At 44.8% G+C, this 14,401-nt stretch overlaps 1 protein-coding gene across 2 annotated transcripts in view; it reads left to right on the plus strand.

The window, feature by feature from the left end:
* The window catches only part of PINX1 (PIN2 (TERF1) interacting telomerase inhibitor 1), a 97,295-nt gene extending 83,865 nt beyond the window's left edge, over nt 1–13,430 (plus strand). For both annotated transcript variants that reach the window (XM_075923246.2, XM_075923245.2), the window contains one exon: nt 11,638–13,430. In XM_075923246.2, the coding sequence (XP_075779361.2) occupies nt 11,638–12,246 (609 nt within the window). In that variant the 3' untranslated portion in view covers nt 12,247–13,430. The remainder of the gene's footprint in view (nt 1–11,637) is intronic.
* Nucleotides 13,431–14,401: the final 971 nt, after the last annotated feature.

A 14,401-nucleotide genomic window follows, 5' to 3' on the forward strand; every position in this document is an offset into this window, starting at 1 on the left:
GCTGGGGTTCACAGCGGTGTATCTCAACTGCCTTCCGGTGAGGCCAGTCTGCCCCAACAACCATTCCTCAGACTCACCACGTTAATCCCTACCATCCTGGAGAGCTCCCGCATGTCCACCAAGACATGGGGGAGGGATAGCTCAGTGGCTTGAGCATATTGGCAGCTAAACCCAGGGTTGTGAGTTCAGTCCTTGAGGGGGCAATTTAGGGATCTGGTGCAAATCTGTTAGGGATGGTGCTTGGTCCTGCCACAAGGGCAGGGGACTGGACTAGATGACCTCTCAAGGTCCCTTCCAGTTCTATTAAAAAAAAAAAAAAAAAAAATGTCAGCAGGTCCTAGGCCGCATGGCTGTATGTGGTCAAACGTGCCGGGCCATAGGAGGTACCTACAGTCCTGGCTCCACACCAGCTACGCACCCCCCCCCCAGCACTCCCTTCTCAAATGCCCCACTGTCGAGGCCTCCCTCTCATGGTGGCTACAGTCCCACGACGCACGTTCCAACGTCCCATTCCAAAGATGAGTACCCGCCATCACTGTTATCACGGCTGCCTCCTCATCTGGGCAACAACACTGTCCAGGGACTTTGGTTGCTACCAGAGAGCACTTCACACGTGAACATTTTCAAACGCCAGGACAGTCGGAAAGACTAGCCAGCACTTTCTGCCACACCTCCACGACACCACCGTCAGAGTCCTTGTGGACGACACACCCTGCATGTCCTACGTAAGCCACCAGAGTGGAACCCGATCATGTCCGCTGTGTGCCAAGGCCTTGGCTCTCTGGATCTGGTGCATTTCCAACAATGTGGACAGTTCTTGCTTCCTACCTACCTAGCTATCCTTCACAACACCAGCTGAGCAGGCACTGCTCACATACCCACGTTTGGAAAATGCGATAGACCTCTTCGCGACAGCGCACAATGCCAAATGCCCATGCTCTGTTCCCGGGCAGGACGCGGTCACCCGTCACTGGGCGATGCGCTACTCATAAAATGGAAGGTGCCACCAATGTCACATTTCCCTCCATCCTCCTGCAGAACAGGGTCAGAACTATTCTAACCGTGTCCACTTGGCCACGAAAAACATGGTTTCCCTTCTCCGGCAAAGATGGCGGAAACACTGCTGCTCCTACCCCACTTCCTCATTCAGGACGCGGGTCGTATCGTTCATCCCAGCCTATGAGTTCTCCACCTCACGGCCTAGCTGCTGCATGGAGATGCTGGCTACTCTCAGGAGGTGAAAGACATCCTTGTGAGTAACCATTAACCATGCAGAACGTACACCCAGAAATGGCTCCGATTCTTCTCTAGGTGCGAGTCTCACAGCATGTCTCCTCACTCCATTCCCTTGCCAAAGGCCCTGGCCTATCTCTTATGCCTCAACAAACTGGGCCTTTCCAACAGCTCCATGCAGGTGCACTTATCTGCAATTACCTTACTGCACCACAAGGTAGATGACGCCTGCAATTGCACCCACCCCACTACAGAGCGCTTTTTCAAAGGCTTAACCAATGCCATCCCGCCCCTCAAGGACTCTGCCCCAATATGGAACCTCAGCCTTGTGCTTCATACCCTTTTGGGCAAACCATTTGAACCCCTTGCCACATGCTCTTTCCTGTACCTGTCCATGAAGGTTGCCTTTCTCATAGCTACCACATCAGCCTGGAGGGTGGGGGAATTAGGAGCCCTAATGGCCCACCCCCCTTATATCATATTTCAGAAGGACAAAGTCATCCTCTGCCCTAGCCCCAAATTCATACCAAAAGCGGCCTGCCTGTTTCACCGTAACCCTTACACTTACCTGTGTTGTTTCCCAAACTGCACACAGACGCCAGGGAATCCTCTCTCCATAGAGCTCTCTCCTTCTGCCTGGACAGAACAAAAACAGTCAAAGTTCCCTCCCCCTCATCTTTTTCTGTCTAGCGCCGAGCGATGATTGCTTATGCACACGGGGAGAGCCCCTCGAAGTCCCACAAGGTGGCCTCCTGCACAGGTGCAGCCAACCAAGGCAGGGCTACCTAAAGTCTCTGGCGAGAAACGCAAGAGACCTCCGGTCGGGCATCCCCAGTAACAACCATCTTGAAGAACCTCAGTTGCTGCGCAAGGGTGAGTAACCTCCTCTACAGGGCTGTCTAGCCCTGTCTGGAAGGCTGTACCTGGAGTGCAAGTGTCGGATGCAAAGGCTACTCTGAGACGGTCTGTGTATATCTCGGGCTGTAATTGTATTTGAAAAGGGCACGTGGTCATGTTATTACACAAAGGGACTTGACTGAGCTAACTCCGCATGCTCATTCTTAATTGTATCTTTGGAACAGTCCACCTTGCCACCTAGGGCTTGTATTTACATAGTACCTTCTGCTTCTTCCCTTGGAGGATCTCAAAGCACTTGGCAAACATTTAATTAATGGAAAACTTGCAGCTCCCTTGAGAGTCAGTTTAAGGATAGTGAGACCAGTTTTACATAAGGTGGGAAGCAAGAAGCACGGAGAGTAAGTGACTTCTCATTGAGGACTGAATTGAGAGTCGAGAACAGAGCTGGGAGTAGGGTATGGTTCTCCCAGTCCGGTGCTCTGATTACTAGACCATATTTCCTCTATTATTAAACCAAGTGAGAACACACTGATTAGGACTTCTAAATAAGTCCCTTGGAAGAGGGAAGATGAGGTCACTGTTTGGATCTCTGTATTGTGTGAGTAGAGGAATCCAAAGGGAAATACCTTCCTTAGCCTTGTTTATTAAATCTAACACACAGCTGTAATTTACAAGGAAATGACTAGGAAGAGGCGCTTTGTGACCTCAGCTGCGTAGGTAGAGTGGTTTGGATGTCGCCAGAGTATGTAGGTGTCTCTCTTTCCTTTGCACAGCTTATTAGTGTATGTGGTGCATCAGTTTACCCACGTTCGCCTCTTTCCTTATCCCCCACATGTCTTCCCCGTCACATCTTGCATGCTATCTCGCGCTGTGTGGATTTTCCTGCCGCAGTTGTTTGCTTACCCTAAAATACTTGCCATTCTACTTGGAAAAGTGGCTCTGGAGGGGCAGGGTCTGTATGTCTGTTCTGTGACGTCATATCACATTTGCGAAGAAAATAATAGGAAAAAAAAAGTTTGTTCCAACTGCTCAGCCTGGGATGTGAAAGTCCGTTGTGTCCTTTGTAGGTGTGAGGTCACTGGTAATTAATTTTTGGGAGGGGGCCAAATTTTTATCTGGTGCACCTGTGCAACTCTGTAATCTTCAACTTCTGCCATGAGTTACATCCATCTTCAGTGGCGTTGAAGGCAAAATCTGAAGGCAAAATCTGGCTCTGCACTTGGGAGTTTATGTATACATCTGTTATGATGCATGAGCCAGATTAGATTCCAGCTCCGTCTCCCAGAGCACACACCTCTGTAGGACTTACCTGCGTGATTAGCAATAAAAATGTGTTGTTTCTAAAATAAGGAAAGTAGAATTCTGGATACATAAGGGTTCACATCTGTGGAATTTTAACTGAAACCACATTTGAATTTGAAAAGAAATAAGAACTGAAATTGACCACGTGCCGAGATCTTTGGCACAAGCTCTTGGCAGAAAGTTTACAAAACAACCTGTGATGTTTAGCACCCTTTGAACCTGAAGTCCTTCATTTTTTAATTCAAAAAGGACTTAATAAACACACCAGCATATATACAGTAAATATGCAGGAGCATGTCAAAATAATGTCTTGGAATCCACATTTTCCCACTGATACTTAAAGTAATGTTAGATGTCTGCAGTTGGACTTCTATAGTGGAGTGTTCTTTTGGTTTTTTGGTCCAAAAACTTCATTTTAAGCAGGGAAGCCGTATAATAGGCAAAGCTCTATCTGGAGAAGGATCCCTCACCTTCTATACTGTAACAGTAGTATCAGCACCTCTCTTTCATCCTCGATATTTACAGAGGGAAGCATTTGTAGCAAAACGGGTTCCTCTTCACTCCTCTCAGGAAACAGCTGCATCAAGGCTGTAAGCCACAGAGTCCTCCTTTTCCCTTTTGTCCTTATGAAACATGCGGTCACCATTCAGAACTCTAATTCTGCTTCCCGTTGAATGGCGTTTTCTCTCTTGAAGTTTACTTATTCGTGGGTCCTAGTGTAGGATGAATGTACATATGCCATCACATCCTTGTCATGTAACACGAGTGTCCAAGAGGAAATGAAGGAGAACAGTGAATAACAGAAAAGGAACAAGAGAGATGAGGGAGAGAAAGCACTGAATGTTTGAGATCTCTTCCTTCTGGATGAGAGGGCCTGTTGGAATAATGTGTATAGAATATATGGGCCAGAGACATTGGCATAAACATTAAATAGCGTTAAGCAAGGCTTGGAGTTAGTATACCGAGATCCTAGCCTGCTTAGCAATAGGACAAATATGATTAATTGTTAACCTTTTATTAAAGAACAGTGAAAGCATTTGAAACTAAAGTAGTAAATGAGGCTTTCATTGAAACAACTTTTTTCCCCTTTTAGTTGGAGAGAGCTTTCAGAAGGGAGAAAAAACCAACCTTTTGTTTAACAGTCTTTTAGATGCTGTCAGAGGTATTAATAAGTGTTCCTTTAGGGAAAAGAAAAGTTACTTGAGAGGCGCTTCTGCCGAGTCCAATCACAGTTCACAGGTGGTGTTTGGGAGTCAGCTGCAGCTGACAAGATGGCAATACCATTTTCGGTCCACTCTTCCTCAGCCATTTCATTGGGACATCTCTAAGGATTAGGATGAAGCAGGTCCAGGTGACGTTCGGGGTGACAACCATGCTGGTTAACTTCACTCCCAGAGCCAATTTTAATTCCTAAATTGTGTTTCTTCAAGGTCAGCAAAAAGGAGCCGTGGGCAGAATACCCCGTCCCCTCATTATTTTGTCCACTGATAGGGCTTAGTTTTTGACATACCAATTTTGGTTTATTGTTGGTCTTACACTTGTTTTGTTTGCTAACCACACGTTCCATTAGCAGCCCTTTTTGTTTGGCCTAATCTGCCCCCTTTTCGTTCTTCCCTCTTAGCATCCGTTGTTATAAATTATTGTGGTGTTTTATGAACTTTTAGTTGAACTTACAATTACTGTAAACATGTAGTCCATAGCAGCCCACTATCTTAATATTTTCCTTCTCCAAATCTATCCTTAATTTCCAGGAAGTTGCCTTGTATCTCCTGCAGCTTTGTCTTGTGGCTAAGTTGATCTGTTATCTTTTTCATAGATGCTATCTCCAAAGCATTTGCAAAACCCATCCTTGGTCATGGATGGATGTAAGTTTTGAAATTGCCAGAGCAAAAATCCTTGTTATGCACCATGTTACTAATATTCCATTTTATCTGCCTGCTAGATGCTGGCTCATGTTCTGACGTGGGAAAATTGAATGAAGAATTATGTGAACCTATTTTTAAAATGATTATGCTTCCACTAAAAACACCATTACATCCATTACTCACTCGGCTGGCTGGTTGGTCCCAGTCCTGGAAACAACTGCGCACATGCTTAACTCAAGCGTTTACAGCCTATGCCCCTGATCTGAGAAGCTCCTCAGAGAAGAGCTCTTGTCATCTTTAATGGCTATAAAGTGCCATGCACGTCATTTTCTTTGCTCTGCTTCTTTACATTAACATTGGCTCTACGGTCAAAAGACACTGGGCAGCTATGGTTTTTGAGAGGGGAGGGTTGGCCTGCCAAGTTTTACTCCTTCTAGGGGAGAGGTACAAGCTCAACTCTGCATTGAGGACTTAGAGTAGGAGTCTTGAAACCAGATCGTTTCTAAATCTCATCGGTACGATTCCTCCACTCTGAGGGTGTGTCTAGACTACAGGGTTTTGTCGACAAAAGTGGACTTTTGTCGACAAAACTATACCTGCGTCCACACTGCCTTTGAGTTATGTCGACATAACGTTGACAAAACTCAGCAGTTTTGTCAACGTATGTAAACCTCATTCTACAAGGAATAACGCCTTTTGTCGACAGAGTTCTGTCGATACAAGGCATTATTGCATCTACACTGTCCTTTGCGTCCACACTGTTATGTCAACAAAACGGCTTGCTTTGTTGACAGAACTGGATGTAGTCTAGACGCTCTCCGTCGACATAAGTTTTGCCGACATAACTTATGTCGACGTAAGCCTGTAGTCTAGACATACCCTAACAAAGCAAAGGTGCAGGATTCACAGGTTTTTATGGTCAGCCAGGATCATTATGGTCATGTCCTGTAACATGTACCAGAGATATACTCAGTAATTTCAACATCGTTCCCAATTTCTGTTATTTAGGAGCACATCTATTAAAAATATGTTCACCCTTCTCAGACTGTGCCGTTCTCAGCCCCACTGTACTTTTTATTCCATGCCATTGTAATAGTCCTGTGACGACAACTGTTAAGTCACATGACAGGGAAGCTGAGATGTGAAGAGATGAAGTGACTTGACCAAAGTGTCATAGTGAGCCAGTGGCCATGCCTGGACTCAAATCCAGATTGTCTGACTCTCAATCTTGTACCTGAAGCATTAAAACCGGTTTTTCTCCTCTTCAGAGTTCACGAACCTGACTGAACTAACACAAGAGCCACTCTTGCGTACATAGCAACCACCAGTTATTTTGTTGCTGATTGATTTGTTGCTGCCTTCCTTTCCCTCCTAGAAACAGGTGAAACCCAGTTTTTCTGTCTGGACTTCCGTGCTACTAACTAAGCTTTTAAAGAGAAGCTAGATAATTTCATGGAGATTAGGTCCATAAAAGGCTATTAGCCAGGGGATAAAATGGTGTCCTTGGCCTCTGTTTGTCAGAGGCCGGAGAGAGATGGCAGGAGACAAATCGCTTGATCACTGTCTTCGGTCCACCCTCTCTGGGGCACCTGGTGCTGGCCACTGTCGGTAGACAGGATACTGGGCTAGAAGGACCGTTGGTCTGACCCAGTACGGCCGTTCTTATGTTCTTATGTACTGTCCTCTTCTGTTATCAAGTTTCTATGTATCTTCTAGCAACTGCCACTTTCCTTACCAAAGGAGGCTGCATTTCAGTGGGGGGAGTAATATTGCCTGTACATAATCGGTGTAACTCACTTTGGATTGAAAGGTATTAGGACCAGTGTTCCCTCAAAATTATCCTGCACATGGATGGAAAAATTAATGTCCACCCAGGTATGTGCGGATGTGCACCACCAATAGAAACAAAAATCTTAGCTGCGGGCACTCTACTAATCAGCTCAGCAGCATTTGAATCTCTCCTGAGTAGCCACACAAGTGCACAGCTAACAAGGAACACTGGTTAGGACAGAGTACAGAAGAATTTGCTGTTGTCTTCCATGGATCCAGAATTTCATACTAGAAGGCTATTACAGACATCAGTTTTGTGTTTGTTTTTAAGTAAAAATTCCAATATTGGTAAATGCTTAGCGCTTCGAAACATGTTTTTTAAGGTGCAAAAACTGAAGTAATTCTGCATCTCACCTTTCTAGAGTTGGAGAGTGAGACGTGTGTTTAGTTCTAGGATGTTTCCATGGCTGCTTCATCAGTTACAACATGGAAGGGGAGGTGGAACATTTCTGGCACTAAATAGCCCTTCTAGATGATTTATGATTGCACACAAGCTTTCCCTAACTGAAGGGGATTTTAGGGTTGGCACCTCCTTCCCTGTCTCCATGCCCTGCTAGTTCTGTGTTCAGTGGCCCATGGTTATTAAAATTCTTATCAATACCGGAATTTCTGTGGTGTGAGCTTGTTTTCTGGAATCACAAATGCCTCCTGAAGTGAGCGGCTTAGCCAAAGAACCAGTTTCTGTACTTAGCCATATTTAAAAAAATAAACGTATAGGATTCAATTAATAGTCACATTAAATTACAGTAATTACATTGTCAGAATTAGAACTGGCCAAGGGAATGAACAAACCCTTTCCTGGTTTGCCCCCGGGGGTTTTGGCGCGGCGTCCTTGAGGACGTTTTGTAAATCAGCAAAGGGCAGTTTTGGCGAGTGGCCATTGCTGAGAAAAGTGGGAAAGCATTTGTCATTTTGTAAAGCAAGGTGTCAACATCATCTAGCAGGTAGATGGAACAGAAAAAAAAAGTGACCCGTTTAAATTTGCCTTAGCGGGGCAGCTATTTTTGATCTGCACCAACGTTGTTTGGTAGTACTCAAATTGGAAGGTGCCTTGTTCAAAAGACTGAACTGTGCTTCAGATATCCAACTATTTATTCTGCGGGTTCTGTCTTGTCAGACTTTTCCTGCATCTTCCCCCATCAGATATAGAAAGATTTGGGGGAAGGGGAAATTCCTGAACAACAGAGTTCTTCTGTTGTATTAACTGTGTTTAAACTCCCCCTTTTAAACAAGGTGTATTCCTAGAGGGAAAAGAACCTAATTTCCTTAAGTGCCCACACAAACATTACTGGAATCTCAAGTGTAACGTTATTTTTGTTCCACTAGAATAGCTCTCTTGAGAGCAGATTTGAGGAACTAGCCACTCCTGATACATTGCTAATGACAAACCTGCAAATTCTTGTTCTCACGAGTAAAGATGACTGATATGTGTAAAGCCCTGTACCTGGAATTCACTTATAAAGCCCACTCAGCTAGCCAGTTAAATATCGGAACCTAAAGAGAACTGAGATCTTTTATGTATGCCACCGAACAATAATTACAGTATTTGAGAGCTATAATGTGATATTCTCATTCATTGCTATCCTTCATCCTGTGTAGCAGTTTAAATCGATGTGAGTATAAAATGCTGCCATTCTGATTTGGTTGCATTTTATACCCACTTTGCGCTGGTGCAACATAAGAATTACAAAACTGGGTCAGACCAAAGGTCCAGCTAGCCTAGTATCCTGTCCAAAGCCAAGTGCTTCAAAAGGAATGAAAAGAACAGACAATCAACATCCCCTGTTGTCCACTCGCAGCTTCTGTCAGTCAGAGATTATGGACACCCAGAAAATGGGGTTGCATCCCTGACCATCTTGGCTAATAGCCATTGATACACCATCATCCATGAAATGATCAAATTCTTTTTTTAAGCCTGTTACCATTTTGGCCTTCACAATATCCCCTGGCAGTGAGTTCCACAGTTTGATTGTGTCATGTGTGAAGAAATATTTCCTTTTGTTTGTTTTTAAACCTGCTGCCTATTAATTTCTTTGGGTGACCCCTGGTTCTTGTGTTGTGAGGGAGTAAGTAACACTTCCTTATTTGCTTTTGCCACACAGTTCATGATTTTACAGATCTCTATCCGATTTCCCCTGTGTTGCCTATCTTTGAAGCTGCAAATTCCCTATCTTTGTAATCTCTCCTCAAATGAAAGCTATTCCATACCTCAAATCATTTTCGTTGCCCTTTTCTGTAACTTTTCCAATTATTTTTTGAGATGCAACCACATCTGTATACAGTATTCAAGATGTGGGTGTACCCTGGTTTTCTGTAGAGGCAAGAATATATTCTCGGTCTTACTCTCTATCCCTTTTTTAATAGTCCTCATAATTTTATAGGTATAGTTGAGATCATGTTGTCCAATTCATTTTGTTGCTCAGTCACCTAGTTTTGTGAGATGCTTTTGAAGCTATTCACCATCTGCTTTGAACTTAACTTTTTTTGAGTAGTTTTGTATCATCTGCAAATGTTGGCACTTTACAGATTACCTCTTTCTTAAGAGCATTTATGAATATGTTGATAGGATTGGTTCCCGTACAGATCTCTGGGGAGCACCACTAGTTACCTCTCTGCATTTTGAAAACTGACCATTTATTCCTACCCCTTTGTTTCCTATCAAACCATGGAAGGACTTTCCCTCTGATCCCGGCTTACTTTGGTTAAGAGCCTTTGTCAGAGGGACCTTGTCAGAGGCTTTTGAAAAATCCAGGTGAACTGTATCCACTGCTCCATTTATATACAAGTATTTCTGAAAAGAGGCCACCAGTTCCCAACACCACCATGCATACCATCTTTCAATGTAATTGATGGTAATGGACTTGGATCCATGAGTATTGGTATAGAATTTTTTTTTCTGATCTCTTCCTTCTCTGAGTTGTGAGTTGCTATTAGAGTGGGATTCAGGCTCTTAGATCTAGCAGTTATTTAAAAATACATCGTTTGATTTGAAAAGATCTGTGTAAATATTAAGCATTTCTGGGTAGTTTATCATTGTGAAATATAAGTATTTGTGTCTAAAAGACAGCCCAAAATGAACAGGTTTAATTTTGAGAACTACATATCTGTAACAACACTTCATAGTTTGCACAGAGCTTTATGTGTAAATAATGGACAAATTAACAAGCTTTACATTTGCAGTCCAGTTTATTTCTGTCGCTTTATTAAAAAGTTAATCTTTTTCTTAATACCGTATGTCCATTACACAACCCAGTGACCCCTTACTTCTTGTTTTATATTTGTTGTCTAGATGCAGGATTTGTTCTCAACCCATGCACATGCAGAACTGCTGTTGAGTTCAGCAGTGGTTCTTGGTGTGATAGATTTGCTAACTCTGGCCTGTAATGGAGTTTGATCTTTCTGATAGTTTGTGTGTGTGTAAAATATGTTAGATTAAGAGAACATTAAGGTTGCAAGAAGCACTCAAAAGTCAGGAAATGCCAGCGTTGAGGTTGCTTGTACATCATTGAAACATGTATTATTTTCCGCCCCCCAGCCTCGTTCTCAGAAACAGTTGAGCCATTTTTGCTGAAATCTTCCAAAAAGAGGGGACACATGACATGGGAAAATGTCGACCCAAATAGTTATCCTGGCACAGTTAGAAAAAAACAGGAGATGGGCTTATAATGAGACGTGTTAGGCAACTTAAATATATTTTTAAAAGTAGTATCGTACTGTTATCAAATGGGATCATGTAGGGTGAAATTATATGAAACAGCTATGAAATAACTAACACCTGTGATCGTTGGAAGAAATTTGTTACCCCCATTTCCTCCTGCCAGTGCTGGTGTGTTCCCCAGAACATATGTGCTACAGTGCTTTAAGTATCTTCCAGAGATGAGGTTTCCACCACTTCCTGGGGCAGACTTTGCCACAGATTGATAGAGCATCTTGCATCTTTGCATCTTGCGGAGACACTTACATCTGTGCAAACAAAATGGGTATAATACACTCTTATGATTTGGGAACATTTTAAACATCCTTTGCACTTGCATCGGACAGGTGTGGTTGACTGCAGATGGTACAAACCAATAAAGAATCACATCCCTTTAAATCTAAATGTTCTTTGCCTTACTTTTATCTCCTTAGTCCTCAGTATACCTTTTATGCAATGTTCCCTCTACTCTTTTCTTTCCATGTGCGGATTTTTTCCACCCATGTGCAGAATAATTGCATGCGCCATGAGGCATGTGCGAATGTGCACCACCAGTAGAAATAAAAAAGTCTTAACCGTGGGCGCTCTGCTAATCAACTTGGCGGCATTTGAATTTCTCCCAAGCAGCCGCACAGGCTCCCAGCTTAGAGGGAATGCTGGTTATATCATGCCACAATATCAGGAATGTTCACAGAAATTGTTGTATGCGCTCTCCTTTCTGCTTCCCAATTTAAGAGGGTGGGTTGGTTGGTTGGTTCCTTGTTTTCTCTCTTTAGATGTTGAAAAGAAAAAAAATCTTTAAATTCCATGTGTTGAAAATCCTTTCCCTGATCACCTTTAAATTATTTCCCTCAGGAGGACAACACCCGTGCGGATTCTCCAGAAGAGGACAGAAATGACCCCCACGACATGCCCACACCAGTGGACCAGAGCAATACCGTGACCAGCACCATGACTGTGCAAGAGTATTTTGCCAAGCGCATGGCAAAACGGAAGAAATTCCCAAATGAACCAGAGAGTGAGTTAGCAGATCCTCACGTGGCCACAGCTCAAGACTCGGAGTCTTCGCAAGGCCCAAAAAGCAAATCCAAAAAGAAAAAGAAAAGCCACAAAAATGTTGAGGCAGAGACCATGGAGGGCTCTGAAAAACCCAAGGTGAAACCCTCCATAACAGATGGCTCGAGGGGAGAACTGGAGACGCCAGACACGGAGTACCAACCAGGGAAAAAGAAAAAGAAAGCCAAAGATCGACGCAGAGGGGAAGACAACAGTTGTGATGGAAACGCTTGTGTTTTCGGAAGGAATGGAAAGGTTTTCCCCACAACTTCCGACAGGGAAAATCTTGAAGAAAACTCTGAGGCAAAGCAAAAGAAACCATATAAGAAAAAACACAAAAAGCAGAAAAAAGAGGCCGCGGAGTCTGTGCATGGAGTGCAGAGAAAAAAGAAGAAACATTCGCCTTAACTCAGCAGTGTCTTGGACTTTGGGATGAGTGAGATGTTGACTATGAAACCTTATGGAAATACTAGCCCAGGGGCAGGCAGAAGCCACTCAATGGGCCAGATCCAGCCTGTGCAACTGTTCTAGGCCCCACCCCCTAGCGCGTTGCCTGGGAGGTGGAGCCTCATGAGCCCTTTCAACTGCTATTTAAAGGGCTCATTCCTTCTCTATTGCCTGGCAGATGTGGGGAAGGCGCGAGCCCTTTAAATAGAAGCAGTTAAATAGACGGGCTTGCATGTCTCCAGCTCCCAGGCAACGCTAGCGAGCCCTTTTAACTATTTCTATACAAAGAGCTAGTGCCTCCCGGGTGGCTGTGTTGTCTGGCAGCCACAAGCCCTTTAAATCGAAGCAACTGAGAGAGCTCGCAGCTCCGTCCCCACACTAGCCCGTTGCCTGGGAGCCAGGGACATGTGAGCCCTTTCAACGGCTTCTATTTAAAGGGCTTGCGCCTTCTATGCCAGGCTCCGCCTCTTTTGTCCAAATTTTTGAAATGCTCAAAAATGTCCATCCCTGCACTAGCCAGACATCACAGTTCATCCTGCAAGTGGTACGCTGTCTCTAATACCGAAACCTCAGGTTCTTTAAACACAGTTCTAGTTGGTAGGGTGGGAGTACATCGTCCTTGTCCATCGTAGGTGGGCCTGAAGCACGTATTGACTGTTCTACAAACCAGTGCGGTGGGCGAGGTTTATCCCAAGACCACACAGCATGGGCTCTGTGACAGCCGTGCATACATCTGTGCTTGGATAGTCAGTGGTCAGTCCCCTGCCAGCAAGATCCAAAGGGATATGTGATTCCAGGCTCACTCACACTGGTATCCTTTCCCTGGAGTCTGTCACCACTTGCTAATGTGAGGAAAGAACCTGGCCTAAGCTGTGGTGTAGCAGGACTGTGCGTTATAATAGAAAATACCTATAGATCGTTCCCGACGCCCCACTCTCCGGCCTCAAAGAAATGTAATGCAGTTGCGTTTTGTGTCCTCCATAGTTTTTCGGCCAGCCCAGTTGCCTTCTGTGAGTCTGAGCATGTGCCACATCGCTGTGCCTCACCTTTTCATTGATTTCCTTCTGTAGCTAAAACGAATGTTGCTTCCTCTTAAAATCCCTGCTCTTATTAAAGGATTGTGCCCATGTGTCAGTGCCGGAGAATGGAACACAATCATTCCTTTTGTTCCCTAGCCAGTCGCTAACTGTTGCCAGGTTGGCATTATGTTGTTACAGCGCGACACGAGAATTCTTTTCAGTGGCCTTGTCTGGGTCGCTTAACTTTGACTTTCAGGCCACAGTTTGGGTATTTCTAGTGACCCGGTCCATGTTCAAAATGTCCCACCGAGTGAGCCTTGTAAGAGGCACACGTGATAGACGAAAAGGTTACACAAGCGTAGCTCCTGGCATGCGCTGTGGGGAGGCGTTGCCATTTGTACAAGGGAAACCTAATTGAATAGTCTGGGTTAGCTGTTGAAATGTATTTTAAATAATCAGCTGTACCTCCAAAATGGGAGACAGCGAATGTGGGACACATGACTCCTCTGAGGGGCAGTTGCGTACACAGGCGTAGATGCCGAGGAGCGGATCGTAGCACGCTTACTCGGAGGGGTCGCAAGGGATTCTCTGAGTAAGGCTGAGCACTAGCGGGGCCCTAAGAAGCATTTTCCCTTGGACCCTTTTACACAGCACCTGGTTCTGGTTTCATTTATCTCAGGGCAAAGGGGGAGGAACTGCACTGAAGTCAGGGAAGTTGCTCTGGATTTGAGCCAGGGTAGCCGAGCGGAGCTTGGCTTTTAACTCTGGTGTATTACAGAGTTTGACACTGGGCCCAGATCTCTTTGTTTCACCCCTCTAAATCTGCTGGGTCTGACGGATAAAAACTGGGGAGGCCGTGGGGGGCTTCCTGTGCTAGTGGAATGTGATTGAAAGCCCCACGAAGATGCAGGCTAACGGGTAGGAACCTGCAGGCTCTGGCTGTGCTGCAGCCTGGCCCACGAGCGTCGCTTCAGACCAGCTAGCCTTCATCTCAGAGTCTCCAACTCCAGCCCGCAGGCCATCTATGGCCCAAACAGCTCTCACAGCTGCCAGCACTGAGTCCCTGCAGCGGGGGCAGGGAGTGTCCATACCCTTCC

The sequence above is a fragment of the Pelodiscus sinensis genome, chromosome 3, assembly GCF_052426305.1.
Source record: "Pelodiscus sinensis isolate ZL-2025 chromosome 3, ASM5242630v1, whole genome shotgun sequence".
NCBI lineage: Eukaryota > Metazoa > Chordata > Testudines > Trionychidae > Pelodiscus > Pelodiscus sinensis.